At 58.1% G+C, this 27,648-nt stretch overlaps 7 protein-coding genes across 7 annotated transcripts; 4 read left to right on the top strand and 3 right to left on the bottom strand.

Moving 5' to 3' along the window:
• Positions 1–391: 391 nt before the first annotated feature.
• Positions 392–3,726, top strand: MKK02DRAFT_43892 (putative endosome-to-golgi retrograde transport protein; the record flags this gene model as incomplete). Its single annotated transcript, XM_053092664.1, has 9 exons — positions 392–663; positions 731–937; positions 1,000–1,804; positions 1,849–1,994; positions 2,056–2,455; positions 2,511–2,630; positions 2,678–3,097; positions 3,146–3,463; positions 3,520–3,726. The coding sequence occupies 9 exons, from the start codon at positions 392–394 to the stop codon at positions 3,724–3,726; spliced, it is 2,895 nt and encodes a 964-aa protein (XP_052944988.1).
• Positions 3,727–4,468: 742 nt separating this feature from the next.
• MKK02DRAFT_43891 (beta-tubulin) lies at positions 4,469–6,240 on the top strand (the record flags this gene model as incomplete). The annotated part of the gene is made up of 9 exons (XM_053092663.1): positions 4,469–4,545; positions 4,602–4,808; positions 4,862–4,917; positions 4,963–5,159; positions 5,209–5,610; positions 5,660–5,796; positions 5,846–5,902; positions 5,953–6,058; positions 6,121–6,240. The coding sequence occupies 9 exons, from the start codon at positions 4,469–4,471 to the stop codon at positions 6,238–6,240; spliced, it is 1,359 nt and encodes a 452-aa protein (XP_052944987.1).
• A 518-nt stretch (positions 6,241–6,758) lies between these two features.
• Positions 6,759–13,854, bottom strand: MKK02DRAFT_32687 (uncharacterized protein; the record flags this gene model as incomplete). The annotated part of the gene is made up of 9 exons (XM_053088555.1): positions 6,759–8,511; positions 8,561–10,709; positions 10,768–10,866; positions 10,916–12,322; positions 12,402–12,524; positions 12,662–12,926; positions 13,181–13,317; positions 13,386–13,512; positions 13,564–13,854. 9 exons carry the CDS (start codon positions 13,852–13,854, stop codon positions 6,759–6,761), a joined length of 6,351 nt encoding a protein of 2,116 aa, XP_052944986.1.
• A 1,144-nt stretch (positions 13,855–14,998) lies between these two features.
• Positions 14,999–16,009, top strand: MKK02DRAFT_43888 (uncharacterized protein; the record flags this gene model as incomplete). Its single annotated transcript, XM_053092662.1, has 7 exons — positions 14,999–15,138; positions 15,190–15,286; positions 15,337–15,429; positions 15,481–15,597; positions 15,647–15,707; positions 15,753–15,830; positions 15,876–16,009. 7 exons carry the CDS (start codon positions 14,999–15,001, stop codon positions 16,007–16,009), a joined length of 720 nt encoding a protein of 239 aa, XP_052944985.1.
• A 645-nt stretch (positions 16,010–16,654) lies between these two features.
• MKK02DRAFT_43887 (uncharacterized protein) lies at positions 16,655–18,720 on the bottom strand (the record flags this gene model as incomplete). The annotated part of the gene is made up of 6 exons (XM_053092661.1): positions 16,655–16,981; positions 17,028–17,140; positions 17,184–17,896; positions 17,949–17,994; positions 18,043–18,377; positions 18,422–18,720. 6 exons carry the CDS (start codon positions 18,718–18,720, stop codon positions 16,655–16,657), a joined length of 1,833 nt encoding a protein of 610 aa, XP_052944984.1.
• A 420-nt stretch (positions 18,721–19,140) lies between these two features.
• On the bottom strand, positions 19,141–21,550 carry MKK02DRAFT_43886 (uncharacterized protein; the record flags this gene model as incomplete). The annotated part of the gene is made up of 2 exons (XM_053092660.1): positions 19,141–20,676; positions 20,714–21,550. 2 exons carry the CDS (start codon positions 21,548–21,550, stop codon positions 19,141–19,143), a joined length of 2,373 nt encoding a protein of 790 aa, XP_052944983.1.
• A 1,097-nt stretch (positions 21,551–22,647) lies between these two features.
• MKK02DRAFT_43885 (uncharacterized protein) lies at positions 22,648–27,159 on the top strand (the record flags this gene model as incomplete). Its single annotated transcript, XM_053092659.1, has 3 exons — positions 22,648–23,638; positions 23,681–25,189; positions 25,235–27,159. The coding sequence occupies 3 exons, from the start codon at positions 22,648–22,650 to the stop codon at positions 27,157–27,159; spliced, it is 4,425 nt and encodes a 1,474-aa protein (XP_052944982.1).
• Positions 27,160–27,648: the final 489 nt, after the last annotated feature.

Below are 27,648 nucleotides of genomic sequence, written 5' to 3'. Positions count from 1 at the left end.
AGGAGACAGACAGCTGGCTTTGGCCTCGGGAGACCACTCGCCTGGCACGTCCGATCATGGCCTGGCGTATCGGGTCGTCACTGGGACACCGACTCCGTAATCGAGCACTTTGTTCAGTATGACGATGGCGATGATACCGGTCACTTAAACTGATGACTGGGCGGTAGCGTATGAGTGTACGGTGGACTAGTTGACTCGTCCAACGCCTGCCTCGACACCTTGCCTTGTCCCCTTCGGAGCCCCGCATCGCATATCGCATCGTCATTCCTCTTAACGGCGATCTCCGCTCCGCCACCCACCGCTGCTGCTGCTCGCTCGCCCACCACCGCCTTGTTCACCCTATCTCTGCCTCATATCACCTTCTACGTACCCCCATCGCCCCTCAGTCAGGATGGACGACCCCAAAGTCCTCACCGACATCCTCTCCCAAGTCAAAGTCCACTCCATCCAGCTCAAACGATGCCTCGACTCGGACCAAATCATGGAGGCCCTCAAGGCCGCCTCGTCCATGCTCGCCGAACTCCGTACTTCGAGCTTGGGGCCAAAGCAGTACTATGAGCTGTACATGTCTGTGTTTGACAGTCTGCGGTACCTCAGTAATTATCTGTATGAGGCGCATACGGAGGGGAAGCATCATTTGGCGGACTTGTACGAGTTGGTACAGTGAGTCCAAGGCTTGGCGGGGAGTAGGGGCCCGGGGATGGGGAAGGAATCGCGACTGACAGGATAGATATGCGGGAAATATCGTGCCAAGGCTGTACCTCATGATCACTGTTGGCTCGGTATACATGTCGATTCCGGACGCGCCGGTCAGGGAGATCATGAAGGATATGCTGGAAATGAGTCGGGGTGTGCAGCATCCCACAAGGGGTTTGTTTCTCCGACACTACCTTAGCGGGCAGACGAGGGACTGCTTGCCTCTCAACATGGAGGATGGGTAAGTTCCGCCTACACTCACTTGGATAGTCAACTCTGGCAGGGACTGTAGCTGACGCACAGACCCCTCGGCACCCTCTCCGACTCGATCGGTTTCGTCCTCACCAACTTTATCGAGATGAACAAGCTCTGGGTCCGACTCCAGCACAGCGGTCACTCGCGGGACCGGGAGAAGCGCGAAATCGAACGCAAAGATCTCCGGATCCTCGTCGGGACGAACCTGGTCCGGCTATCCCAGATGGAAGGGATCGACCTCCACACATACAGTACCGTCATCCTCCCCGCGGTCCTCGAGCAGGTCGTCAACTGCAAAGACGTCATTGCTCAGGAATACCTCATGGAGGCCGTCATCCAGGTGTTTACAGACGATTTCCACCTCCACACGCTCACGCCGTTCCTGGGGGCGTGCGCGAACTTGCATCCCCGGGTTAATATCAAGGGGATCGTCATTGCCCTGATTGATCGTCTGGCGGCATTCGCAGCGAGGGAGGCGGAGGCGGAGGATCCGGAGACGCGGAAGAAGGGGGAAGAGGAGGCAGCGAGGAGGTTGGCAGAGAGGGTCAAGCAGGGGAGAAGGGGGAAGGGGAAGGGCGTGCAGGAAGGGGAGAAGAGTCCGAAGCAGGCAGTAGCGAGGCCGGCGGAGGCTGCTGCGTGGGGCGGAGAGGACGTGCCGGAGACACCAAAGGAGAATGGGGATTCGGAGAAGGGTGGCGCAGACGGTGCAGCGTCCAGCTCGGCGACCCAGGAGAAGCCGGACGAGAAGAAGGAGTCGCCGGCGCACGGGACCGAGGTCAAGAAGTTCCGAGGGATCCCTGAGGACGTCAGGCTGTTTGAGATGTTCTGGAAGCAGGTCGTTGAGCTTATCAAGGTGAGTTGAATAGTCCAGGTAGTGGAATCAGCTGATATTTTTAGGCCCGCCCAGACCTGTCCATCCAGGATATCACTGCGCTTTGCGTCTCGCTCATCAACCTATCCCTGTCGTGCTACCCCGACCGACTGGAGTACGTCGACCAGATCCTCGGCTTTGCGCACAGCAAGGTTGTCGAATTTGCGCAAAAGTGAGTTTTCGCTCGGGAATCAACTCCCTGCTCTCGCAAGATCCAGGAACTGACGCTGTAGCCCCGACCTCCACTCTCAACAAACCACCTCATCCCTCCTCGCCCTTCTTCTCGCACCCATTACATCCTACATCTCCCCCCTCACCCTCCTCGCCATCCCGTCTTACGCTCCCCTTCTCTCCGCCCAGCCCTACTCTACCCGGCTCGCCATCGGCCAAGCCATCGTCTCGTCCGTACTCAAGAACAATACGCTCATTGAGACGCCTGAGGATGTCTCGGGCCTGCTAAGTCTGTGCTTGGTGCTCGTGAAGGATGTGAAGGAGGGGAATCTGGGTGGGGGCCCGCCGGTCCGTCAGAGGGTGAGAGAGGGGGCGGAGATGCGCGAGTTGGCAGAGGAGCAGGGATGGGTGGCGAGGATGGTGCATTTGTTCAGAAATGAGGATCTGGGAGTGCAATTCGAGGTGAGCTCAGGATGGTACAAGCAGGTATGATGCCATATAGCTGACACAACCGCAGCTGCTACAGACTGCACGGAAACATTTTTCGGAAGGCGGAGATCGGATCAGGTTCACGTTCCCGCCTTTGATCGCTTCCGGGATCCAGCTGGCTCGAAGGTTCAAGTCCAGAGAGGGCGAAGTCAGTCAACCAGTCGGTTCATTGCAGAAAGCTTAGCTGATGGACAGGAGAACGACTATGAACCCCGCCTGTCTCATTTATTCAAAACGATCCACCAACTCACAACGACCCTCTACCATAAATGCGAGTGCCCCGAGATATGCCTTCGCCTCTTCCTCCTCGCGGCACAAGTGGCCGACACGTGCAATCTCGAGGAATTGACATACGAATTCTTCGTCCAGGCATTCGTCATCTACGAAGAATCGATATCCGAGTCGCGCGCCCAATTGCAGGCTATCGTCGGTATCATTGGCGCTCTGCAGACGACGCGGGTCTTTGGCGGTGGCGACAACTACGACACGCTCATCACAAAGGCGGCGCTGCATGGGAGCAAGCTGCTGAAGAAGGGGCATCAGGCGACGGCGGTGTTGGCGGCGAGTCATATGTGGTGGCAGGGCGATGTCGTCGGGAGGGGGAAGGATGAGAAGGTGAGCTGCTAGTGCGAGAGCTACCTCGGTATGGAAGCTTACATACAGACGCCATATAGAGACGGCAAGCGCGTCCTGGAATGTCTTCAGAAGTCCCTCCGCATCGCCTCGTCCTCGATCGACGAACTCACCTCGGTCCAGCTCTACGTCGACGCACTCGACCGGTACATTTACTACTTTGAGCAAGGGGTCGAAGCGGTCACGCCGAAATACGTCAATAGTCTCGTGGAGCTCATTGTGGGGAATATCGATAATATCTCGGTGGGGGCAACGGGTGGTGGATATGAGGGTGCGATGGGTGGAGGGAGACGGGGAGGGGGTGAGGGTCTGGTAGAAGGCGTGCAGTCGCCCGAGATGGTTGTCAAGGTCAGCTGCCGCGCGTTGATGATTGGTCCTGTTTGCGCGATAGCTGACCAAGGCAGCACTTCAGAAATACCCTCGGTTATATCGCTACTCGGCAAAGACAACATGCGGAGCGGGAAGCGAATGGTGGAGGTGACACACCGGGAGAAGAAACGGATGCTGCTGTAGATGGGGATGAGGTAGTAGGGAAGGGCAAGAAGGTGGAGCTGGGATGGGACAAGGTGGATGTGGTGGGCGCGTGTTTGAAGATGGGGATAACGAGGTAGCTGGGTTGAGGTCAGGGTTATGATCGAGGATCTTTTGGTTGTTTCGAGTATTGATGTGATGCGAGATGCTCGTGGTAGATGCATTGCGAAGTGGACGATTGCACACGAGGCGCACAGGGTGACAGGCTCTGGAGAGCGTACGAAAGCGCTTCTGGAGAGGGTCGAGGAATGCCGCACCTCGACGCGTCTCGGTCTGTACGGAATCAAAATTGGACGCGACTGAGTGGAAGCCCGTGCGTCAATTCTGAGCCAAAGTCGCCAAACACGCCTCGCCCTGAGCCAAAGGGGTGGTCAATGTCAAACATTCCTCAACCTTCACCTTCACACTCACTCCTTAGCTTTGTCTCTCCTCCTCATTCACCCTTCTACTATCCTCCATCCCTACTACATCCTACACCCCGACACTCCCATAGTCCATCAAGAGTGAGTAGGCAGTCCATCCGCCATGAGGCAGGACGAGCGAAATGGGACGAAAGCTGATCTATCTTTTTCTCCCTCCTCGACGCTTTGACCTCCCTGTCACTCCACCACGCCCTTGCTTCCTTGTGCCTGCCTCGCCTCTCGCCACCTGCCACAACGTGTCTGCGTTCCGCCACATTGCTATCTCCGAAACACATCCCTCATCACTCGTCCACCCTTCTTTTTGTCCCATTCCAACCCATTCCTCGTCGTCAACTTCACATTTCCCCTTGTCTCCCCTCCCCTTCGCACCCCTCTACATACCTTCTACCTCTCCGACACGATGGCTCCCGGATCAGTGCGCGAAATTGTCCACCTCCAGACCGGTCAGTGTGGTAACCAGATTGGTGCCAAGTTCTGGTGAGTTCATTCCGACCAATCTACTATGTAATGTCAGGACCGCGCTGAAAGTGCAGGGAAGTCGTTTCGGAAGAGCACGGTATCCAGGCCGACGGTTCGTACAAGGGTACCTCGGACCTCCAGCTCGAGCGCATCAATGTCTACTACAACGAGGCCGCTGCTGGCAAGTATGTGCCCCGTGCTGTCCTCATTGATCTCGAGCCCGGAACCATGGACTCGATCCGTGGTGGTCCTTTGGGAAGCCTGTTCAGGCCGGACAACTTGTGAGCTCCTTGGCCCTCATTCTACACACATACGGCAGTAGCTGACTCTCCAGCGTTTTCGGCCAGAGCGGTGCCGGAAACAACTGGGCGAAGGGACACTACACTGAGGGTGAGCTGGGCAGCACTCGGAAAAGGGCTTCAGTTGATGTATCAGGTGCCGAGCTTGTCGACTCTGTCCTTGATGTCGTTCGTCGCGAAGCCGAGGGCTGCGACTGCCTCCAGGGTTTCCAGATTACCCACTCGCTCGGTGGTGGTACCGGTGCCGGTATGGGTACGCTCTTGATCTCCAAGATCCGTGAAGAGTTCCCGGACCGGATGATGTGCACCTTCTCTGTTGTCCCGTCGCCAAAGGTCAGCTCAAATTGCCTGTCCATTGTGAGACGCAATAGCTGACGCTCAGGTCTCCGACACTGTTGTTGAGCCCTACAACGCCACTCTCTCGGTGCACCAGCTCGTTGAGAACTCGGACGAGACCTTCTGTATCGACAACGAGGCCCTCTACGACATCTGCTTCCGTACCCTCAAGCTCTCCACCCCGACCTACGGTGACCTCAACCACCTCGTCTCGGTCGTCATGTCGGGTGTCACCACCTGTCTCCGATTCCCCGGTCAGCTCAACTCGGATCTCCGAAAGCTCGCCGTCAACATGGTCCCCTTCCCCCGTCTCCACTTCTTCATGGTCGGCTTTGCGCCTCTCACGGCCCGCGGGTCGGCATCGTACCGCGCCATCACGGTTCCGGAGCTCACCCAGCAAATGTTTGACGCCAAGAACATGATGGCTGCTTCAGACCCCCGTCACGGCGTAAGCTAAATCTTGCTCCTCTTTGGGGGTGAAATAGCTGACCAAACAGCGATACCTCACTGTCAACTGTATCTACCGTGGAAAGGTGTCGATGAAGGAGGTCGAGGAGCAGATCCAGAATGTCCAGACCAAGAACTCGAGCTACTTTGTCGAGTGGATTCCCGGAAACATCTCCGCCGCCCAGTGGTAAGTTGCTCTAGCCGGACTTTTGTCGCACTCAAGCTCACAACCGTAGCGACGTCCCTCCTCGCGGTCTCAAGATGTCCGCCACCTTCATCTGCAACTCCACCTCGTAAGCTAAACGTTGCACCTCGTGGTGCAAACCTTAGCTGACCCATCTAGCATCCAGACCCTCTTCAAGCGTATCGGCGACCAGTTCTCGGCCATGTACCGCCGCAAAGCCTTTGTGCACTGGTACACTGGCGAGGGAATGGACGAGCTCGAATTCGTAAGCTTTATTTTTCTGGGTTTTTTGGGTCAAAGCCAAGGAACACAAGCTGACTCCACCAGTCCGAAGCCGAGTCCAACTTGCAGGACCTGGTGTCCGAGTACATGCAGTACCAAGAAGCCGGGACCGACGAGGAGGCGTACGAGGACGAGATGCCCGTCGGCGAGGAGGAGGAGCAATAGGCGGTAGTGGTGATCTGCCCCAACACTGTTCAGATGGGCTAGCCTCTTTTCGGGGGGATGCCTCAACCTCACTCTCCCTGGATCGATAGACAGACCCCAGCCACCCTCTTTCCTCTTTCCTCTTTCCTCTTCGTCTTTGCCCTCCCTCTTCTCCTTTTTCGCCCCACCCCGAAATGCCTTGGATGGCCTTACTCGGTGTCTCTAGTAGACGGTGGGCTGCGCTTGACTCTCCTTTTACACACACTACATAAACCGGTATATAGGTACTAGCTGTCATGGACATGCACAAAATAGATAATCTCAGTACGTCGACCTCGTCAGGCTTGGCAATAGCAATAGCCTACACTAGTCCAGATCAAGTTGAACTACACAGCTATCCATGCACAAAGTAATCCTAGCTAAAATCGAACGAAAGTATGCTATGCTAGTAATGTCCCCATGCTATATACAAATACGCACCCCAACCCCATGATTATAACCAGCAGCAATAATATTCAATTACACAAGCAATCACCTAGTCACCACCCCACCACCTTCCCCTTCGTACTAACCACCTTCTTCTTTTGACTCGCCGAGGCATACCGCCCCTTCAACCCCTTATTATCACCTTTACCCCCTCCGGCCTCCTCTTCCTCGGCACTACTCTCGCTCTCTGACCCAGACCCACTATCGCTCTCGCTATCCGGACCGCCGAGCATTTCCGATAATCCTTTGCTAGCGAGCGGACTGTCCTTGTGCCCGTTGGAGAGGCTATTTTGGCTAGCCTTAAGTTGGGACTGGCTCTGAGGGCTGCCACCGAATCCCGTCAATGTCGCGATGGCCGACGCACCCGACCGGAGCAGTTCCATCGGTAGATCCATAAGAGAAGGGGCGAACGATGCGGGCGGGTCGACGCGTGCCGAACGGGTCGATACGGGTTGAGAGGACGCGGGACGCGGAGGAACGGGGTACGACCGCTTGGGTGGGGCCTGGGACGAGGCGGAGCGTTCGATCGCCGAGATTGGAGGTGGGGAGTTGGTTGACCGGCTCGACCCGACCTTTTTCTTTTCCGCCCCAGACCTTGACTGATCTTCTTCTTCGTCTCCGTCCTCCTCCTCATCCTTGTCAACCTCGTCATCATCCCCCTCGTCTCCTTCATCCGGCGCAGCAGTGGAAGCTTCAGACTCCCGGCGAGACAGAGGGGCAGTGGACCGGTCCATTGACCTTCCAGTTGGCGTGGCCATCGGCTCGTCCTCCTCGTCTTCTTCCTCCAGGATCGGACTCGCGAGGATCTTCCGGCCCCTCGGGCGCTGGGCAGCCGGCGGTGGTGAGGGACAGTCGCGAGGTGGGGAGCTGGACACGGTCTGCGCGTGAAGGGTATACGCCTGTGTCTCGAGCGGTTGAGATTGAGGCATGAAGAGCGGGCTCTCTAGGGCTTCTTCCTGGAAAGAGACTTGCGAGCTCCCACCCCGCCTGAGGGCAGGACGGGTCGACGAAGATGGCGGGATCGACGCGGTGGCCTTCCGTGTCCCGCGACGCGCGGTGGGCGATGTGGGGGCAGAAGGGGCAGGGCTGGCAGAGACCCGACTGCTAGCGCGAGTACTGCGTCGCGTCGTCGCGGCAGGCACCGAAACTTCCGGCTCCGTCTGACTGTTGAGTGGGGAAGTCGCGAGCTGGTCGATCTGGCTGGAACGGACCGGCGCAGACTCCAGTGACTCCTCGACAAGAACGTCCATCCCGCTCGGAACCGGCGCCGATTGCCTGGCCTGCGAGACTTGCGAGAGCTGAGACGCCCTGCGAACTTTGGGCGTGGGTTGCTGCGAAGCGGGAATAATGACTTCCTCCGCGTCGACCGATTGCAAGCGGCTGGACCGGCGACCAGCGCGACTCTCGCTAGCGGTCTCGACAGGCTGGCTAGCCGAGATGTTAAGCGGCCGGCCCCGTCCGCGAGGTTTAGGGGTAGCCGTGTCCTCCTCCATCTCGACGTCCGGGCTGGCTGGAATCGGCACCTTGGCTGACACCTCAAGCTGCGATGCCGGCTCTGGAGTCGCCTCTTCCGCCCGCGCCTGCTCGAGCGCGATCGATCCTTCTAAATCGCCCACTCGCTGGCTTGGACCGGCCTCCTCGTCGAGCTGTTTGAACCGAAGAGATCGGCGAGATTCGAGCGAGGACGAGCTGGACTGGGTAGATGGCTGCCGACCCATCTTGTGGGTATCCAGCTGGGATGACGAGGATCGCTGTGACGGCTGGGTGGCGATGATGAGGTCTTCGAGAGGCGCAGCTTCCGCAGATCTATCCTATCAGCTATGTCGGATACTGTGATGGGCTTCATAAGACTTACGCGGTATCTATAGACTCGGGCACTCCCGGGGTAGCCGTAGCCGCCTGCGATGCACCCTGCGATGCGGGCGCATCCTCGATCTGCGTCACCAGATCCGCCTGTGAGCTAAGTACAGGTGGTTGACCATTGATCAGGCCCGCACCGCCCTCCTCCCCATCTTCCGCCACGATGACATCCTGCTCCTGCTCCACCACACTCCCGAAATCGCCGATCGAACTCGCATCGTCCCGAATTGCCCCACCTGCCTCTGCCTGCTCCTCCGAAACGCTCTCGACCGACTCGTCATCCCCATCCCCGTCCGCGTCTGGTCGAAGCGAAACGTCACCCATCGCTTCTGCTGACTTTTTGACCTCCGCGCGCTCCGCTTGTGAAAGCGGTCGATTGAAGAAATCGTTGAAAAGAGCCTGGGGGTCCGGTAAGGCGTCGTATGCAAGACGATTGGCCGCTGAGCCGGTAACAGGACGGCGGATAGTTGTAGAAAGGGTAGATGCGGAAGTTGCAGAAGAGGCGTCCGAGCCGGAGTTGGAGGTGGAATCGGACGTTTCTGAACCGGAGCGGGCTTCGGGAATCCGGCGAGCACGACTGGTCGTGTTGACGGCTGGCGAAGCCGTCCTTCGGCCGACCATATTGGGCAGGTCGAGGCGAGCGATAGCCGCGGTTGTCGTCTCGGACACGTCGTCCGCCTCGTCATCTCCGTCCATGTCCACATCCTCGTCTTCGCCCGCCCCGCCGTTCGTCTTGGCCTGGGACGGCGGTTTCTGCTGCGATCCAGCGTTGAATGCTTGCTCTTCCCTGCTCATCGATCTGTTCTCCTGGTCCTCCGCTTCTTCTTCCGCCTCCTCTGCCTCCGCACCGGTCTCCGCGCCGAGATCAGAATCATCATCCTCATCCCCCGACCCCGAGTCGGAGCCGGACCCAGAGCCAGACTCGGAATCCGAGGCGGAGTCAGAGTCAGACTCGGTCTCTATGAGCGCAGTACTGGCGCTGACAGCGCTGACCGAGCCGGCTGTCTTGCGGCCCTTCAGTCCACGGAGGAAAATTGGCGGTAAAGTTTCCGGGTCGGCGCTGGCCTCAGCGCCGGCAGGAGGGGCTGATGGCGTGACACCATTTGCCTTGCCCGCTGACTTGAGCGATTTGACAGCAGCAGGCTTGGACACCTCGTCCTCCTCTGAAGAGCTCGACGAGCTGCTCGCGGACGAGATGGATGGCGGCCCAATTGGCGTCCGCCGACTGTATGTGATGGGAGTTTTCCGTACCGCGGGTGTGCTTGCAATCTTGGCGGGAGTGGTGTCGACTGCTGGCTCCGCAGCTGGCGCGTCGTGCGCGGTAGTGTCGACAGTCAGAGTCTCCTCCTCGACGTCCGACGGCCGCGCTGCCTCCTGCGCCGCCGGCTCCGCATCCACTTCCACCTCGGGCGCGACTTCCGCCTCGACCTCAGCCTGGTTTTCCGCCTCGTCGTCCTCCTCGACTTCAGGCTCCACTTCAGGCTCGATCTCTGGCTGGACCACAGGATCGGCAGCGGCGACAGGAGGCAAGCTTGGAGCACGCTCCGGAGCGGGCGAAGCTGAAGAAGTGACCGATGAGCGATCGGCATGGTCGACCGGGTCCGGGGTAGGCGCCGAAGTTAGCTGCGCAGGGACGGCAGCTTCCGCCGGTACAGATGTCGCCGTGGTTTTCGGTGCCTTCGAAGGCTGACCAGCCGTCACCGGCGCCTCCTCTGGCTCAGCCGCCACCGCCTCCTCGGCGTGCTTCTCCTTCTCCGCTTCCTTTAGCTTCTTGATCCACGATTCGATAATCTCCACGCTCGCCTGCCAATACCGCCCGCCCGTCATTTCCCGCAAGACCACCTCCAGCCTTTCTTCGAGCGCGTCCAGTCCAGACTTGATGATCGGACATCTAGATTGGATATGAAATGGCACGCCGCCGCACACAGGGCATGACAGGACAGTCCGAGGAGCGAGAGGCGCGGCTGCTTTGGATGTACTAGCTTTGCTGGGGGTGGCTCTGGCGGTAGATTTGGTAGATTTCTTGGTTGTGGATGTGGAATCAGATGGGATGGAGCTGGAGTCGGAAGATGGCTCGTCGGTGATAGATCGAGATGACCCAGTTGCCGGGGTAGGCGCCTCAACATGCGACTCGATGATTGCTGCTGTAGTGGTATCAGCTTTTGCCCCTTTCCTTGTGGTTGGTCTAAGAGAAAAGCTGACCAGCTTGCTCCTGAACTTCAGATTTCTGCGCCTTCTTGGCGGGCTTTTGCTTCACCTTTGACGTCTCCTCCTGAGATATTTCCGTTTGGGCGATCGGTTCTGAATATGAGCTTAGTACAAGTGCTCTGATGAGACGGCATCAGCTCACCTGGAGCTTCCGGGCTTTCAGACTCGGCCGCGGCGGCCTGAGCAGCCGCCTTCGGCTTCTTCTTTTCCTTCTTCGTCGCGTCCTTCTTCTCGCTGGTTGTAGCTACCACTGTAGCCTCCGATGCGGGAGCTCGGGATGCGCTGGAGTGCCCCACTTCACTCGCCCCACCACCTTCCGCTGCAGCCTTCTCGGCGGCTTTCCTCGCCTGTTCCTCCCGAAATCGCGCCATGAGACCAGAGATCACCTTGACTCCGCCTTCGCCCGCATCGCTTTTCCTCCGATTGTTCTGGGACGTGGCCTGGATATCTGAGCCTGCCGCGAATGCGGATGATGATCCTGCAGTGGAGGTGGAGGTCGTGGGCGTTGCGTCTCCATTCGAAGGGAAAGAGGCTGCGGCTGCCAATGATCCGTTTCGCTTTCCCTTCGCCTTCTTTGACTTCGCTGCCGCCGGGCCGCCCACCTGGTTGACAGGAACCGGAGCGACTGGGGCGTCCTCCCGTCGATCGGCCGGAGACGACGATGATGCCGCAGCATCGGCCTGGGCTGAAGTGGACGAAAGACCCAGCGGACTGGGTCGGGCAGGTTTATGTGCCTGCTTCCGAAGAGCAGCGGCAGCGCCTTTCGTCTCCGCCGGGGAGCTGGGGCTGGGTGTCGACGTGGAAATTGGAGGGAGTCCGGTTGATTCCCTCTGCTTCTTTGCCTCTCTCCTCTGCTTCTTCCTCGCCGCTGGATCAGACGACGAGGGCGACGCCGGTGGGGTCCCGCTGGATGTGACCGGAGCTTGAGGCTGAGGAGGAGAGATTGACCGTTTCCGCTTGCCCGTCGACGCTGGTGCGGATGACTCGGCAGGAAGAGGGGATTGGGGAGGGAGAGAGGACGGCTTGGCCTTCTTTTTCGACTTTGTCTTTTTGGGGGACACCGGAGATGGGGCAGAGGCTTGCGGAAGGGAGCGAGGGTCCGTGGTGGGAGAAGCGAGATTGGCCGATGAAGGGGTATGCGCTGACGGTGACTGGAGAGACGATGGATGTAGGCTTCCAGCTGCCTGCAAGTCGCCAACCTCTTGCAGCTTCTTCAGCCGAATCTTCTCCTCCCTCCTTGCTTTCTTGCGCTGGGATTCGGACATAGATGTGCCCGAAGACGAAGTAGCAACAGGTGCTATTGTAGCAGATGCGTCGTCTCGGTCCGCCTTCCGCTTCTTCTTGGTCGACGTCTGCGTTTGTCGATTGGGTGTAGGAGACGCATCGCCGTTGGCTAGCAATGGTGCCGAGCCGTGAGGCATGGGAGTCCGAAAAGCCGCATCGCCCGGAGAGGTGAACGACGAAGGACCAGCGACGGCGTAGACGTTCACGATGAGCTGAGCCGAGGGGTCATCGATAGCCCGTTTGCGTAGCGTTTCGAGATCATATCCTGGTCACGTCAGCCAAATGTCCCAGTAGCCCTCGGCGTCCAGAAGGCCATCACCATGGGCAGCAGAGCAGACACTTACGATCCCAGATGTCTACCTCTCTACCTCTGTCCCGTACATGCGCCAAGCGGACATCAGTTCCAGGCGGGAAGGCGAGCTTTTTGGCGACCTTGATGGACACCTCGGCCAGTGACTTGCTTCCGCCTACATTGTCAGCAACGCTCAACGAGATAGTGATCGGTATCCCCTAGCCATCCCATCCCAGAGCCTGTACTTTTCCGACCGCCCATCATCAACCCCTCCGCACCGTCATCTCCCCCTTCAGCGGTTAGGGAACTCACTTATACGACCAGAATACTGCGCAGTCCCGTCACTCTTTCGGAACAGCACGACAGCGCCTTCTGAATTCGCCTTGCCAGCCTTGACACCAGAGGCAGTAGCGGACGCGTCTCCATCCTGCCATGTTGACCCGCTCGGACCAGCAGCAGATGATGGCCCAGCTGATGCCGACCCTAGTCCGGCGGCATGCGAGGCGCCGTCTAGTGGTTCGTCCCGCTTTCTTTTGGTTTCTTTGGCCATCTTGGTGGCTCTCGAGGCCGCTATAGCCTGCCTGAAAGCCGCAGACAGGAGAGATAGCGTCGAAGCAGGAAGTTGGTGACGCGGATGAGATGCGGCCCAAAATCTAATATAGGGGGATGATTTAGGTTCACCGCGCGCGGCAAGCCAAACAGTCATCCGTGCGTCGTGTTTCAGAATTGGCGTGGTGTTTCAAGTCCTCGAGGCATAGCCGTTGAGCGGCGACTGATGCATCGGACGTGAGACAGATTGGTGCTAAGCAACTACTAGAAGGTTTTGTTCACGGGAACCGACTTCCACTCTCCGTCCTCCATCACCTCAGTACCCTTATGCACCCAGCGATCGTCCTCCATGGCTTTGTTCGACCGAGCGAACACCTGAGTGATAGGCCCCGGCGCCTGGATGGGCTTGACATCGCGGGCTGGACACATTATATCAGCTCGTCTCCCTTTCATGCTTAAGCTCCTATATGATTGAGAAGATACTCACCGTTCGACCACGGGTTGCTCTCGTCGTCCGCATCAGAGATCATGCCGATGATGACGTCGATGGTGTGCCATTCGGTGAGCTTGTCCTTCTTGGCGCGCTCCTTGTCGTTGTAGTTGTCAAAGATACACTGCGATCAGTTCAGCTACGTGCATGGACACGAGGCGCGAACATCTCGCACCTTTTGCCACTTGGCGTAGTCCTTGCTCTTCTCATGCCCAAAGTCCCGGACGGTCAGACCCGCCGGATTGAACTGGAAGCGCATGACCGCCGCAGAGGCCTCGCCATGCTGCTTGATCGCCCAGTCGCGCGCAAAGTCCCTGTCGGTCGTAGTGTAGAAGCCCCTGCCTTCGGCAAAGGAGGTGAAGTCGCTGGCCTTGCCGCTGTCGACATCGAGGATCCCGGCCTTGATGGGGCCGATGCTGGCTGTGCTGCAGCCGTGGTAAACGGTCATGAGGTTGTTGGCTTCCATGGTGTGGGATGATGTGGGGTGAGACGTATGGAAAGTCAGGAGTGGGTCGTGTCGGGGGATGCGGCAGACCATCCGTCGGCGACACACATTAATAGTATATAGATGCTCGCGGACCCGAGATCGCGAATATCGCGCGGGGCCTTTGGCGCAACATCATCGTTAACGTTTAATTTCATGCCAAAGTCATTAATTTGAAGTGTATAGGATAGGTCAGACCTCTCCAAGGATGCAAGGGAGTTTGAATTCCGGCATCATCGACCGCTCGGACCGCCACTTCCGCCCAAGCCCCAAAGGCATCCCATCCGAACCCGTCAGAGAAGCAAAAGCCTAATTTGAGCCTCTGAGCGGCACTTGAAGGTCCCTAACCAGGCGTCTTGACCACACTTCACCACCGTCAAAGTGCATCATCGTCAAAGTGTGATTGTCCGCTCGATCGAATCCACGGCGATAAGACCCTAGTCCCGCTCGGATGCTTCTCGCCTCGAACCTACGACCAGTCAGGCTCAAGGACTATCGCCTGCGCCCATGCCCAGGGCGAGATCGGTCTGTCCTGTGATGCGTTAATCATGCGACAGAGCCGATTCGGCCGTTCGGTATCGGTGGGCTCAGACTGATTACAAGGTCCGGCACAAGATCTACACTGGAGTAGCGGGCCTAAAGCGCTGGGGAACCCAGACGGGGCCGTGAGGTTTGTGGTGCGGTGATCATGCACAGCAGGCGCAGTAGAGTGGTTCGACCGGCGTCGGCAAGTAACGGTCTGCCTTCGAGCGATGCTGTTCATACTGTGAGGCGATCGAAAGCTACGACCAAAGGTGTGTGGAGAGGTAGTGCTGATCAGCGGAATGAAGGCAGCTTTAAGTGGGTCAAAGTGCTTCTCTCCTTTTCGGCTAGAAGTACGTCTGGCTCCCAATCTCAATTAGGCTCCCGAGGAGAAGCACGAAGGTGGTGTAGGCCAATCCCGAATAGTCAACGGAGGGGTCCCTAAGCGATATATCGATGCCGCTTGGGCATCCGACAGTGGATACTTAAGCCAGGATCGGTCCCGTCGTTTCTTGCCATCCCCTCCATCCCCACACACCGGCCCGACACCACTCCCTCCATTTCCACACCAGACTTTCAGCAACCCACTCTCACCCATCACATCATGGGTGTCGCCATTTCCGCTTTGCGTGCCCAAATTGGCGCCGCCGACGACGAAGTCAAGAAGAAGGCTGAGCAGAATCTCGAAGTCCTCCAGAAGGCTGTCGACTCTCAGCTGAACGAATTCGAGTCGCAGTTGGACGCGTGAGTGACATTCCCTTTCAGTCGGCGACCAGTATGCTGACGCTCACATAGGAAGTTCATGAACCCCGCCGGTACCGAGAAGATCGAGGTGCCCGGTATCCGTGCCCTCCGCAAGGTCAGATTCTCGAACGTGACTACTTCCAAGGTCGTGAGTGTGTATTGCCTTAGGCTGGGATGGGAAGCTGACTCTTGCGCCAGCCCAGCGAAGAGATCTCGGGCGCCATCGACACATTGTTCAGCATCGGCGGCGAGGGCGTCGATACTAAGACCGCAGTCACGGGTGGCTTCAAGGTGAGAACATTTCCGATTCTTTCATATGAGTGTGTCTAATTCCCTCTGTAGAAGGTGGTCACCGGCGCTCTCAATGCCTTCATCGGCAACGGTGAAGCCGGTCAGCACACCGAGAACAAGTATTTCATCTACATGCAGCACAACGCGATCGTGCGTTTGGATCTTCGCGTGAGTACTACTGTCACCATACCTCGCTAGATAGGACTGACGACGGGAGATGTGGCGATGGAATTTCAGCGGCAAGGGCTTCAACGACGAGCACGAGACCGCCCTCGGCTGTGAGCTGTTATCAGACTTGGTTGTTATTGGTGCTGACTGTCTAGACGTCGTCTGCACTTCCATCGTCGACGTCGGGGTCTTGAGGACAAGCGAATTCGTCTTCCTGATCAGCGAGTATGCCGGTGAGTCATGTCCCTTCTGTGCCTGATTACGTGCTCATCAGGTAGGCGACTCGGAGGAAGAGGGTGTCAAGTACATCACCAAGATGGAGAAGCTCTATGAGCGCGCTCGTCTCATGAAGCTCAATGAGGTTCGACAGGAGAGGCGCGCTCTTCTCGACATCAACGACCCCCTTGATTAGGTACGGGCTGGGTCGTGGGTTGCATATATAGTCTCAATTCTTGTCGATAGCTTGATCCGCGATGCATGTCTTTATCCCAGTACAGGAGGACCACCGAACGATAAGCTTGCCAGCAGATCAGAGATGATATTAGAGTCATGATTAGTGATACAACTCCGGACCTGATGAGCCAGACAGTCAGCTAGCGACAAGGACCAGAAATTTCCACCTACCCAGGCCGGTAGTCCTTTCTGCAGCAGGCCGAGAGAGAAGTCTTGGGAATAGAGCATGGACCCACTCACGCGTAGCGACCAGCCCGGATCTTGGGGCACGCCCTGATCTTACTTGGATCCTACCCGTAGCTCGAATGTCTTTGTCGGTCCCCTGCATGAGAGCGATTGATGAGGGGGCGGAGCAAGCCCAGGTATGCACGGAAGAGCAGAGACCCGAGAGCCACTTGATCAAGGCAAACAGCGGTGATATGACGCTCATATAGCCGGGAAGCAGGAATGTGGCCCAGATATGCCGTACCGCTCAGCGCAAACCGACAGCTGACCCTCCTCGGGACATTTAGAGTCGTTACCGTAGCGGGAATATCACGACCACAACCGATGAGCATCATAAGTGACAGCCTGAATATCGAGAAAGGCCACCGATGTATCACATCTATAGAGGAGGCATAACGCCCGTCCCGGCAAATGTCAAAGCCCTCGCCAGACTCTGCTTCTTCAGCGCCTTCCCGTGTCCCGCCTCCTCATTCCAATTGATATTGGCTCCAAGGCTTGCCCCGTAACTCTCGAGATACTCCCTGACCCTCGGCGCATCCACGATGACGTCTTTCTTTCCCAAGAAAAACTGCGCCACCGATGGGTCGAGCAGCTCCGGGTGATCGTCGATGTAGAGGCAGTTGTCGGACCAGTGGAAGTGACGCTGGATGTAATTGGAGATTCCGAGTTCGGAAGAGATCAGGCATTGTAAGAGGAGATGGAAAGGCTGAAGATGTTAGTATTGTGTCGTAACGAACAAAGAAACAGCGCACTGTGGTTGGCTTGCGATAGCAGAAGGCGTGACAGGTGAACCCCTCGTCTAGGCAGAAGATGATCGGATCGGCGAACAAGTGACGACGTATGAGCTGAGGGCAGTCCTTGATGACTAACATATCAGCGATGATGCTTTTGGGTAAAGGAAGACTCACGCCACCCGTGATGCACACTCCCGTTGCTATGGCTGATGACGCTCAGCCCACCATATACTCTACCTGTCTTCTCCTCATCTGGTTCCGCCACTGACTCCGGACAGAACCCCCATTTCTCGCAGATCGTCCTGATGTCCCTCACGAACTGAGACCTCGTCCATGGCTTGAGATAGTTCCGGTGGCAAACAGCCTGGGCTGTATGGTGCGCAATCGGAAAGATGACAGGGTGCGTCTTGAGCGTCTCCAGGATCGGTCTCAGAACCTGGAGATTCTGGATCAGCCCAAAGCCGAGTCCATGGAGGTACATGACCGGCGTCGCATTTGGGTCAGTACGGCCTCTCTCAGATGTCCAGCCTCGAGGTATGCGGATCATATACTCGACGTCACCCTCGATATGATGCGTCATGCCCAATGAAGGAAGTACACAAGTGCGTATGAGGTAGTTGAGTGAGTTGCCGATGACGTAGAACATGAGTGGGCGCGGTGCCGCATTGAGAGGGTCAAGGGAGAGGCAAGAAATCTTGACTGATGGATTGCGGCCAGGTGGGAAGGTCGTTGCTGATCGGCTCTGGAATATCCGGTAAGCTTTCTGTAGGAGTGTCGCCGAGGTGGTGTCGTGCTTGGCCGTTTCTTGTGGGAGTGAGAATAGAAGCCAAGACAGCAAGGTGAGGACGTCCTCCTGGTGTATGTCTTCCCAAGGGGCGTTGTGGAACCTGAACGCTGATTAGCTCTTTCCTTCAGTCGGAAGTATGAGTAAAAGCTGACCAGATACTATATCTCTGCCTGAAAGCCATGGCACGGGTCTGCTCTGCTGAGCTCAGACAAGAGTCAATCGTCTCAGAGCAGCACCTCGACAGACAGCTCGCCGTACTCCCTTTCCTACTGATCGGCGGCCTCCCCAGGCTTGCCTCAAATCCCTCGGTCTCGTCGTCGACTGTGAGCTCCAAAGTTCCGCTCCCTACCGGCTCTGCTTCGATCGTTCGTAGATCAGAGTGAAAGAGATCGTAGCAGATCGCCTCTCTGTCCGCTGGGGCAATCACCGATACCGACACGTACCGCTTGACTCGCCAGATCCGATATCGCTGATATATGGCAAACGTGGCCTCGGCGACCGCAAAGCCAGTGAGGACAGCCAGCGGAATACTGACCGCTTGATCCCGTTCTGAGAGGTAGACGAAAGCTCCGATCCAAACGCTGACCATCAGCTGACCTCCGTCAGTGTGGCCGAGTCTACTCACAAGCTGAACGGTGTGATGAGCCAGATCAAGTGTAAGATTAGAAACACCGCGTGATAGCCCCAAGTCCTACCGAACAGGCCGTCGCGCAGTTTCATCCTATTCGTTCCCGCGATCGAGTTGGTTTCGGTAGGCATCGCTGAGCCTTTGCTTTCCTCATCGGCCGCCTTGGAGTTGGAGGTACCGTAGTGTGGTTGGTGCATGACCAAGCGGAGAGAGGTGAGTTCTCCCTCAAGCATGTTGACGGTGCATTCGGTATTTGCCTGAACGCGTAGATGGGCCGGCTCGACCGTTGTCGTCATTGTTTGAGTGTGAGTTGCCATATTGGGCGCGCTCCGATAGAGACTGAATAGGCAAACGGTATCGCCAAAAGCCTTACAGCTGCTGGGTTCAGCTTGCGTCGAACCATGCTGGACGCATCAGCGCCATATATAATGGGATGCGGCCGGGCGGGCAGGGGTGTAAGGGTGAGAGCCATAAAGGAGTCATCCTTTGGCGTTGACGGGGATAGGAAGGGGTCAGTGCAGACTGGATGTGAGTTGACTGTACTGGACCTCCAAGGGGACAGGGGAGACAGCCCACATCCTCTCATCCGACAAGGGATCCCGTCAGTAAAGTCAGCCGCCACGAACTGGGAGGGGTAATGAATGGTGTTATTATCATGCCGCCTTTCCCTAGTACCCGACAGGCGTATACGTTCTCTCCACGCCTATCCTCCCCTCTCACGCCTGCCTGTACACAGGACGTGGGTTCTCCTGTACATCCCGACTTCCTCCCCTGTCCACTCCCCCGTGCGGCGAGCTCCGCTCCCTCCTCTTCTCCCGCGTATACAGCCGCTCAATCACCTCAATCGTCCCGCTCTCACACACCGCCAGCGCATCCCTCTCCCCCAGCCCCTCCAAAGCACGCACCATCTCCTTGCTCAACTCCTTTGTCCACTCCCATCGGTTCCCATCTTTGCCTCTGACCTCCTCCCATGCCCGCACAGCGTTCGTCTCCCCTTCAAACTCCCTGAGAATGTACCCCAGCCCCGCCCGATCGAGCACGCCCACGGCCTCCATCACTTGCGCCTTGGTTCGCCCGAGAGCCGTCTTGAGGATGATGGCCATAGCTTTGGCGTCGAGCCTGACCGGCTTGATGATATCTGGCCGATGAGCCGCTGGCTTTCTCTTCCACTCGTCCGCCACGGGTGCTTGAGCCTTGGGGACGACACCCATCCACCCCAGAACAGCTTTGATACCCTCCCAGTCCCCCTTCAGACCGCCTGCCCCGTCTACACGCGCCCATCTGGCAGCGGTGAGGCAGTCATGCCAAAAGCCTATCTTCCATCCGGCCTGTGGGGGGCGGTGAGCGTGCTTCTGGAGCAGGTCGAGGATGGCGATGATGTCCCCGGTTTCCGCGAAAGCGGTAGCGCAGGCGTAGAGGAGGGGTGGGTCTGCCTCTTTGCGTATCCGAGGGCGGGAGAGGAGAAGAGTCGCGTAGTGAGAGGCCAGGGTGGGGCGAGAGGCAGTGATGAGGGAGTGGAGGAGGGTGGTAGCCGATCTGACATCGATTTTGAGGTTGGGTAAGCGGATGGCGGGGGTTTCGGACACCGGTATGGTGCTTGGGGTCTCGGACGGAAGTCCCGCGAGACCCCATAATTCGGGAATGAGGCTGAGTGCGAATCTCTGATCCTCGGGCCGGCCCATCAGGAGCGCGCTCACCCCCATGCCCGCCAGATGGCTGTCAAGTCCCCCTTCATCAACATTCTTGCCCGCCAGTGACTTGATCGCGTCATCCCACAGCTCCCTGGCCAGCGGGCCGACCATGATCTGTCCCCTCTTATCCGCCCCATTCCTAGCATCCGCGACCTGCTTCCTCGCGAGACTTGGCAGCGCCTGGAACATGGTCGTATATCCCACTCGATCCCACTTTTCCTCCTTGGCTACAGCATCCGTATAGACACTCCACATCTCCTCCCACATCCGGTACTTGGCCAAGAATTTGAGGTATGCGTTGATCGGACCGAAGAGGTTGCCGTCAGTCGTTTCGGCGGGTGCCTCGGGAACGCTCAGGCCCGACGGAGCCGAGGAGAGAGTGGACAGATGGGTTTGAGCCTGTTTCCAGATGATGGAGACGCGGGAGAGGTGGTTGGGAGGAGGGACGGCGTGTGATTGGGAGGTGGTGTGAAATGGGACGGCCGAGTGCGCGAGACCGGCGTAGCTGTTGAGGAGGGAGGTGTAGGTGTGTGCAGTCGGCTTGATGCCTGACTTCTTCATCTAAAAGTCAGCTTGATAGATATGTCCAGGTACGCACATCATTGTATACTTTCCACATCTTCTCCATCCTCCCCTCCCTTCCCAGCATCGCCAACAATTGATTCCAGACCACCGCATTCACCGATGCTCTCGGCGCGGTCTCGACGATCCGCATAGCCGCGTCGACTTGTTGGTTAGACATGGGCGTTTGGCATGCCTTGATGTGGTCTCGCAACAGGGCCGAGGTGGTGAATGGGTCATCTTTGCTCCGAGTCCCAGAGGATGACCCGGCTGTCGCGCCGCGCTCCGGATATGGGGGACGAGATGCGGGTGATGACCGCCGGCTGAAAGGAGAGTCTGACCGATCCCCTCGTATGCCAGGAGTGAACGCAGAGGAGGAGCTTGTATCGCGCGGAACGTAGTCCCGTCCACCGTGACCCCTTGATCCCCTGTCAAAGGCCTCGGAGCTGTGCTGTCCAGCCTGCGCCCCCAATCTTCCGCCTCCTTCACCTCCCAAGAACTTCCACTTGTTCGTCTCCGCATCCCATGCCCTCGCCGGCCGATCCCGCCGCATCCCTCCATCTCGACCAGGGATCACCGGTTCCCTCGGCCGCCTCTCCCTGGGTTGATACTCTCGTTTGGGACGCCTTTCCTCCACGAGAGGCGGTTCCGCCGATAGTATTGCGCGGAAGGTGTCACCATCAATCTCGCTGCGCCGTCTGGCAGACCCGCTTTGCCCTATCGCGACATCACGAAGCCGGCTCCGCTGGGACTTGCGATGAGCAGAAGTCTGCGGTCCGGGATCGCCGTGGTTTCTCCTGACAGCGAGGTACTGTACCGGACTTCCGAGCGCCGCTGAGAGGCGCTGAGATACGGTGTGTCGAAGGGATAGCATAGCGATGATAGATGCAGATGGAGGAGATGCAGAAGGGACGCGCAAAAACTGTTTACGTGACGTAATATTCGACGGAACATTCTGCGCGTCACTCCAGTCTCTTGGTGCATATCAGACAGCTGAGCTTTTGGATATGGTGTATGGAAGGGGGCAGGCCTAGTCTTTGACAGAGACGTCAAGTGGAGGTCTTGTGGGCTGGATGAGAGGTCAAGGGGTGATTGTTTACATCTCGTCAGTGAAGGCGGCAGAGTGCCGGGGTAGTATAGTCTTCAAAGATACTGCTGCCTTCCCCGGTTGCCTGACTCATTGACTACTTGGATCTAGCGGTTATGTTTGGCTATGTCTGGCGCTTCGTCGAGTGCATGGACTTTCATGCATACAGGAGGTGGCGTTCCATGCCTAGAGAAGCGAGAGGACTTGGGTCGCGCCTGATTTTGGGTGGCAAAAATGACGACATGTAAACACTTTTCCCCTACCCTCCAGCCTACCAACTCTCTCAAAGACTATACTCTCCCCGGTTGCTGGAGGACGACCATTTCTATGCATGACTATGTTGTGACTATCAATGGCTCGGGCTGTTGTGGTCTTTGTTCGAGCCCAAGGCGAACAGATGGACAGCGACTCGCACGGAAGTCAGCGCACGGACAAATGACGTAGTGTAACCACCCCCCAGCAGCCTTGTCAAAGACTGTATACATCCCCGGCTACTGACTCGTATGCACGACTTTGATCGCGACAGATCCCTGCGCTATGCATACAAACGCGAGAGACAAGTAGCGCATTCGACATGCGCGAAGTGCTTCAAAGTGGACGGACTGAGAGGTATCCAAAAGCGCACGGATGACGTCATGTAAACAACTATCCCCCACCCCCCGGCTCTCTCAAAGATATAGGCTCGCCCCGGATATAGGCTCGACATGGGCGCAATCCTTCTTGTCAATAGCTTGCCGTAATCATCGCCAATCCTTCCCCGACGCGCCTGTTTCAGAATTCACCCACCAGGACGCCTCAGGACGCGCTCAATCATCAATCAACATGCAGCTATCTACTCGATATCATACCCTTCAGACACAGCAGAAGTGATCACTGTATCTATCATGAGCTCTGTAGCTTCCCCAGCAGGGCCATCGCGCCATCGGCGGAAACATACAGCGGAGAATTGGGATGATGACTTTGAATTCGCCCTTCCTTCACGCCCGACCCGGCCGACTCCATCCCCCTCGACATCTACCGTCATCGCCTCATCATCCTCACGACATCTGAGCGAGGAGTCTGGCGAGTCCAAGGCGAACCGTCCCGCCGAGAATACACGCGGAGCGAGCCGGTTAATGGGGACGACGAGCAAGGCGAAGGAGCCGGAGGAAGAAGAGGATTGGGATACTGGCGGAGCCTGGGACGAGGGAGGGCTAGCTCCCTCACCCCGAGCCTCTATACAGGTTAGAAGGGGGTCAAGAGGTCCCGCCCCCCTCTCGATACCTACGAGCTCGAGCTCCAAGGGGATCAAAACGCTAGGTCCACCTCGATCCTCCTCGTCGTCAACATCCCCTCTGGCGTCACCGACACCATTCCTCTCCCCTCCACAGTCCAGCTTGCTCTCGTCTGGCCACCCTTACGTCGAGGCTACACGGAGCGCCTCTCACAATAGACGGTCCATGATAGCGGAGTCAAGCCGAGATGCCCGTACAAAGCCCATGAAGCGCCATCCTTCAACATCATTCATACCTGCCCAAACAACTGCTACCGTCGCTGTCTCGCACGAGTCCTCATCCTCCCTTTGGCAGCGCTTCAATCGCTCTTCACCAAACCTCCCTCCCACTCACATGCCGGACTCGCCCAAACCGACCTCGTCGCGCTTTACGAATCGGGAGCTGCGGCACATGAAGTCTGGAGAGATCATGCCCCCTCCTCCGATCCCATTGCCGTCTTTGATCCGACGGAAGAGCAAGAAGGAGAAGGACGAGGCAAGAAAGTCACAGATCAGAGAAAGTCAGGTCCCATTCTCGCCGAGTATGGAGCAGTTGAAGGAGATGGAGGGGAAGCGGGGGTTTTGGAAGCGGTTAAGCGGGAATGCAGCTGGGATAGGAAAGGGTGAGTACCACTGACTTCATACTTATGCTGGCTGACATACAGGCTCTCCTACATCTAGCATCCAGGAACGCCGTCGTCGATCATCATCGGTTGGTTCTCGTTCGCCGACCAAGCCACACCTATCCCCCTCACCTTATCCTCCACTTCCACCACCCCCGGGCAACGTCCGTTCCCCCAGCGCCGCCTCGACTACATCAGCTACATCTACCACTTCCGCGTCCTCCCAGCTGAAAACGACCGGACTCGCCGGTATCCTCCGTCGGTCAACGAGTAGCCTCATCCGGAATTCCCCCAAGAACGACCGGCGCGATGGCGGTACCCCTCCCAGCTCCTACACACCACCTGCACCTCTTCCTAACCCGCCTATGCCCATACCGGTCCGTACCAGCAGTCGTACCAGCCAAATGAGCAGCAACAACAGCGCCACATTCGGCTCCGAGCTCGAAAGGCGAGGAAAACGGAACGCTTCCATCTCTAGGGGATACCATCTCCCCTCACCGTCGTCCGGGTCGCCATACCAGACGTCCGGCTCTGGCTACTTCAGTCCAGGGCAGGGTGACATCCCTCCACTACCACACTCCACGTCATACAAGTCGGTCCTATCGGATCGATCTGGCGAGAGGCCTAGGCGTACACCAGGGGGATCCATCGCCAGTACGGACGAGTCGGACCTCGAGGGAGGGGACATGGCGCAGGTGACTCCGAAGCGACAACGGAGAGTACGGCCTGCCGCAGCCCAGGAGGCTCTTGCCAAAGGAACGGGCTGGGGCGGGAATGTATGGACAGGGTTTCCAGCTTCATCCGCTCTTGACTCTGCATCCCCCACGAAACTCGCCCACCGACCTTTGCCTCCCTCTCGCTCGTCATCCACCACAAATGCTCGGATCCCCTCATCCCAATCCGCTCAGCTCAGTCCGGACCCAGTTCCCACGCTCAACGTCATGGAGGAGGACCTCGAGTCATCTCGGACTTTCTCGACACTCCGCCGCCTGTCCAGCTTGTCAAAAAAGCATGGTCGGCGGATATCCGGTGGATGGAAGTTTGGGACGGGGAGCTCCGCGTCGACCAACTCGTCGAGTGAGGGAAGGGTCAAGCTCGAGACGGTAGTGGGGAGTCCTGTCAAGCAGGCTAGGGTTGTGGCGGACGAGCTCAGCCCGGATGGAGCTGCGGGTCCAGAGGAAGATGGGGAGAGCCGAGGAATCGAGACGGGCGGATTGGGGCTGGAGGCACCTGGCGGCCCCGAAAAGCCAGATCGCTATGTCCGAGGCGGATCTGTCTCTGCGCCAAACTCGATCTTGAAGCCGCCTACCCAAAGCGCGCGCGACCTCAATGCGGAATGGGACAAGCTGGCCACTGGGGCAGCTCCGGCGGGTCTACCACTCAACTCGGCCTCGACGCAAGCGATACGGCTCGGAGGAAGCAGCAAGGCGGACAAGGAGCGGCGCAGGCAGAGCTGGAACGACTTTGTGATTCCCAAGAATGTGTTGGAGAAGCAAAAGGAGGTGCGGAGGGGGATTGAGGGTGTGAAGCGATTTGCAGGCGGTGTAGAGAGTGAGCTACCAAGTCCAAGATGCTGTGATGGAGCTGACAGTGCAGGTCTCAAGACCCTCCTCGCCACCCATGCGGCTTTATTCGACCGCCTATCAGCTTCTTCTGATGATGATATTATCGCCTTTTCCGAGCTCGACCGAGAGTTTGGTCAATGGTGGGAGATGGCCACCGTCCTCATCGAGGTCGGCTCGACCGGTCAGACCTCCATGTCGCCCGAGGCCGAGTCGCCCAAGCGGTCCCGCCGAGTCACGCTCGCGTCGGACGAAGCCAAGATTGCCGCGGATAGGATGCGTCGATCCCAGTCGACACCTCATCATCCCCCCTACATCTCTCCGCCCCCTATCCTACCCCTAGGCACCTCTCCAGGTGTAAAGAAGGAGGCTCGCAAGATCAGCTTGCCAGACCCGCAGGATGCCAATCCGGCCCTCCTCGGCGGACCCCCTCGCGCCAGTCCGGACCTATGGCGGGCGAGCACCGGCCGGCAGGAGCTCAGTAAGCGCCAGCTCGAGGTGCTTCGGACGATGCTCCGGACTCCGGTCAGCGATTCGTCGGTCCCCTCGTCGCGGAGCGACGGGCTGAGGGGAATGAGCACTATCTCCGCCTCGTCCACCACGGCGTCCGTTGTCGGGAAGGCGAAAGAAGAGGGCAGAGATGTACGACAGGTCTTTCGCCCCTCCATCTCCCGGGCATCCACCACGGATAGTCGAGCCTCGGACTCTAGTGTCCACTTTGACTCGCCCGGTCCCCTCCAGCGAGTCAAGTCAAGCGCAAGTCGGACCTCATCGACCGGTACACCTGCACCTCGAGGCGCAGAGATGTTCCCCAGTCCAAACGACTCAGCGTATATCGTCCCCTCCCAATCGTTCCCTTCACCCATCACCGCGTCGACGCTGGCGTACGGCTATCCCTCTCGGCCAGGTGCGGGCGATCCGAGCAAGATGCGTCGAGGGAGCAAAGTGGGCTTGGCGGGTCTGAAGGACTTCCTCAAAGGTCTGAAAAGCAAGGAGTCGAAGAAGGATCTGAGGGGACCACCGGTCACTCAGGCTCCACCCGGTCGGCCACTTCGATCCATACCGCCTCCCATCCATCCGGGTCTTCCTCGTCCTGCCAACGCCGGTAACGGTCTGCCACTCTCTCCCACCTCCCCTTCCGCGACACCCAAATACCCATTTGCATGGCGACACGGTCCCACACCGAGTATTCCAGACCTCCAGCAGGCGTCTCTCTACCCCGCTACCCCTCCGCCATCGGACAGCAGGCGCGCCAGTGGCAGTCAGAGCATCAATGCGTCTCTGCCATCACCGACGCGCACGCCCACTCGGCCGACCGCAGCTGGACCGCCTGTATCAGGGAAAGAGCGCAAGCGACCCGGACTGCGGGGCATCTTCCGCGCTGGATCGGGGAGCTGGAGCGATCTCGTACGAGAGGGGGATAAGCGGGGAGGAGGAAGCAGGGAGAGCGTCGTTGTCGCCCCGACTGCCGGATACCCTCGGGTCGGGTCGGGCGGGTCGACAGAATCTGCGCCTGCCCCACTTCGTCATTCGCCATCCCTCGAGCAATGTGGCGCGGGGATGCGGTCAACGTCCGGACCTAGTCGGCTCACTGTCACTTCCTCCAAGGCGCCAGCAGAGATGGGTGGTCAGGTCGAGGACGAGACAATGATGACTGTCCGCCCGCAGCGCAAGTCTCGAATCATGGGTCTAGGATGGCCAGAGGAGGCGGCAGCGGCGAGGGAGATGGGTCGGCTAGGGTCAGATGCTTCGTTTGCCTCAGGGGCGAGCGGGGATCCGGTCTTTGTAGCAAGGGGTGTGGAAGGGAGAGTGGCGAGTCAGGGAAGCGAGCTGGAGGGGGAGGAAGAATCTATCGCGTTGACGCCGGAGAGTCTGCCGGTACTGCTGGAGTATCTGAGGCAGTGTGAGGGGAAGTTAGGAGAGTGGCGGGAGAGGGTGAGGGTCTTGGAGGGGAGGTAGGGGGAATTATCTATGTGGGATACGTATCTATCGCGAGTTGCGTGACCTCTGCTCTTGCTTCGAGTAGCGTACCACCGATGATGGGATACATACGAGACGGATTTTGCGAGGGAGGGTGTTCTTCCCTCAAGTCACGTCAGTCCCGCGGCTACTATAATGCCGTATATGGGACTACGGAGTACAGCGTATGTAGGTTCCTCGGAGGAGCGGCGCCCTTTCCGGCTATTTCCTGTCACACCTCCTTGGGCCCTCCATGCCCTCTTCGTCCTCTTCATTCTCCTCCTACACCTTCATCATATCCCATCTTCACAGCTGGACCGGCCTGGTGGGCTGCTACACAGTCCCACCTCTCACCCTTCCTCGCCTCCGGGCTCGCCCGAGATTTTCAACCCACCCCCGTCCCGCGCTGGGTCGATTGGGCGATCATTGTGTGCTTATGCATGCTTTGACCTGGGCCGGAGGTAGCGGGTGGGCAATATTGAGACGAGG

The sequence above is a fragment of the Dioszegia hungarica genome, assembly GCF_025882075.1.
Source record: "Dioszegia hungarica strain PDD-24b-2 chromosome Unknown MKK02contig_8, whole genome shotgun sequence".
Taxonomy (NCBI): Eukaryota; Fungi; Basidiomycota; class Tremellomycetes; order Tremellales; family Bulleribasidiaceae; genus Dioszegia; species Dioszegia hungarica.
The sequence above is the reverse complement of the archived record's forward strand: the minus strand, read 5'-3'. Positions and strand labels throughout refer to the sequence as shown.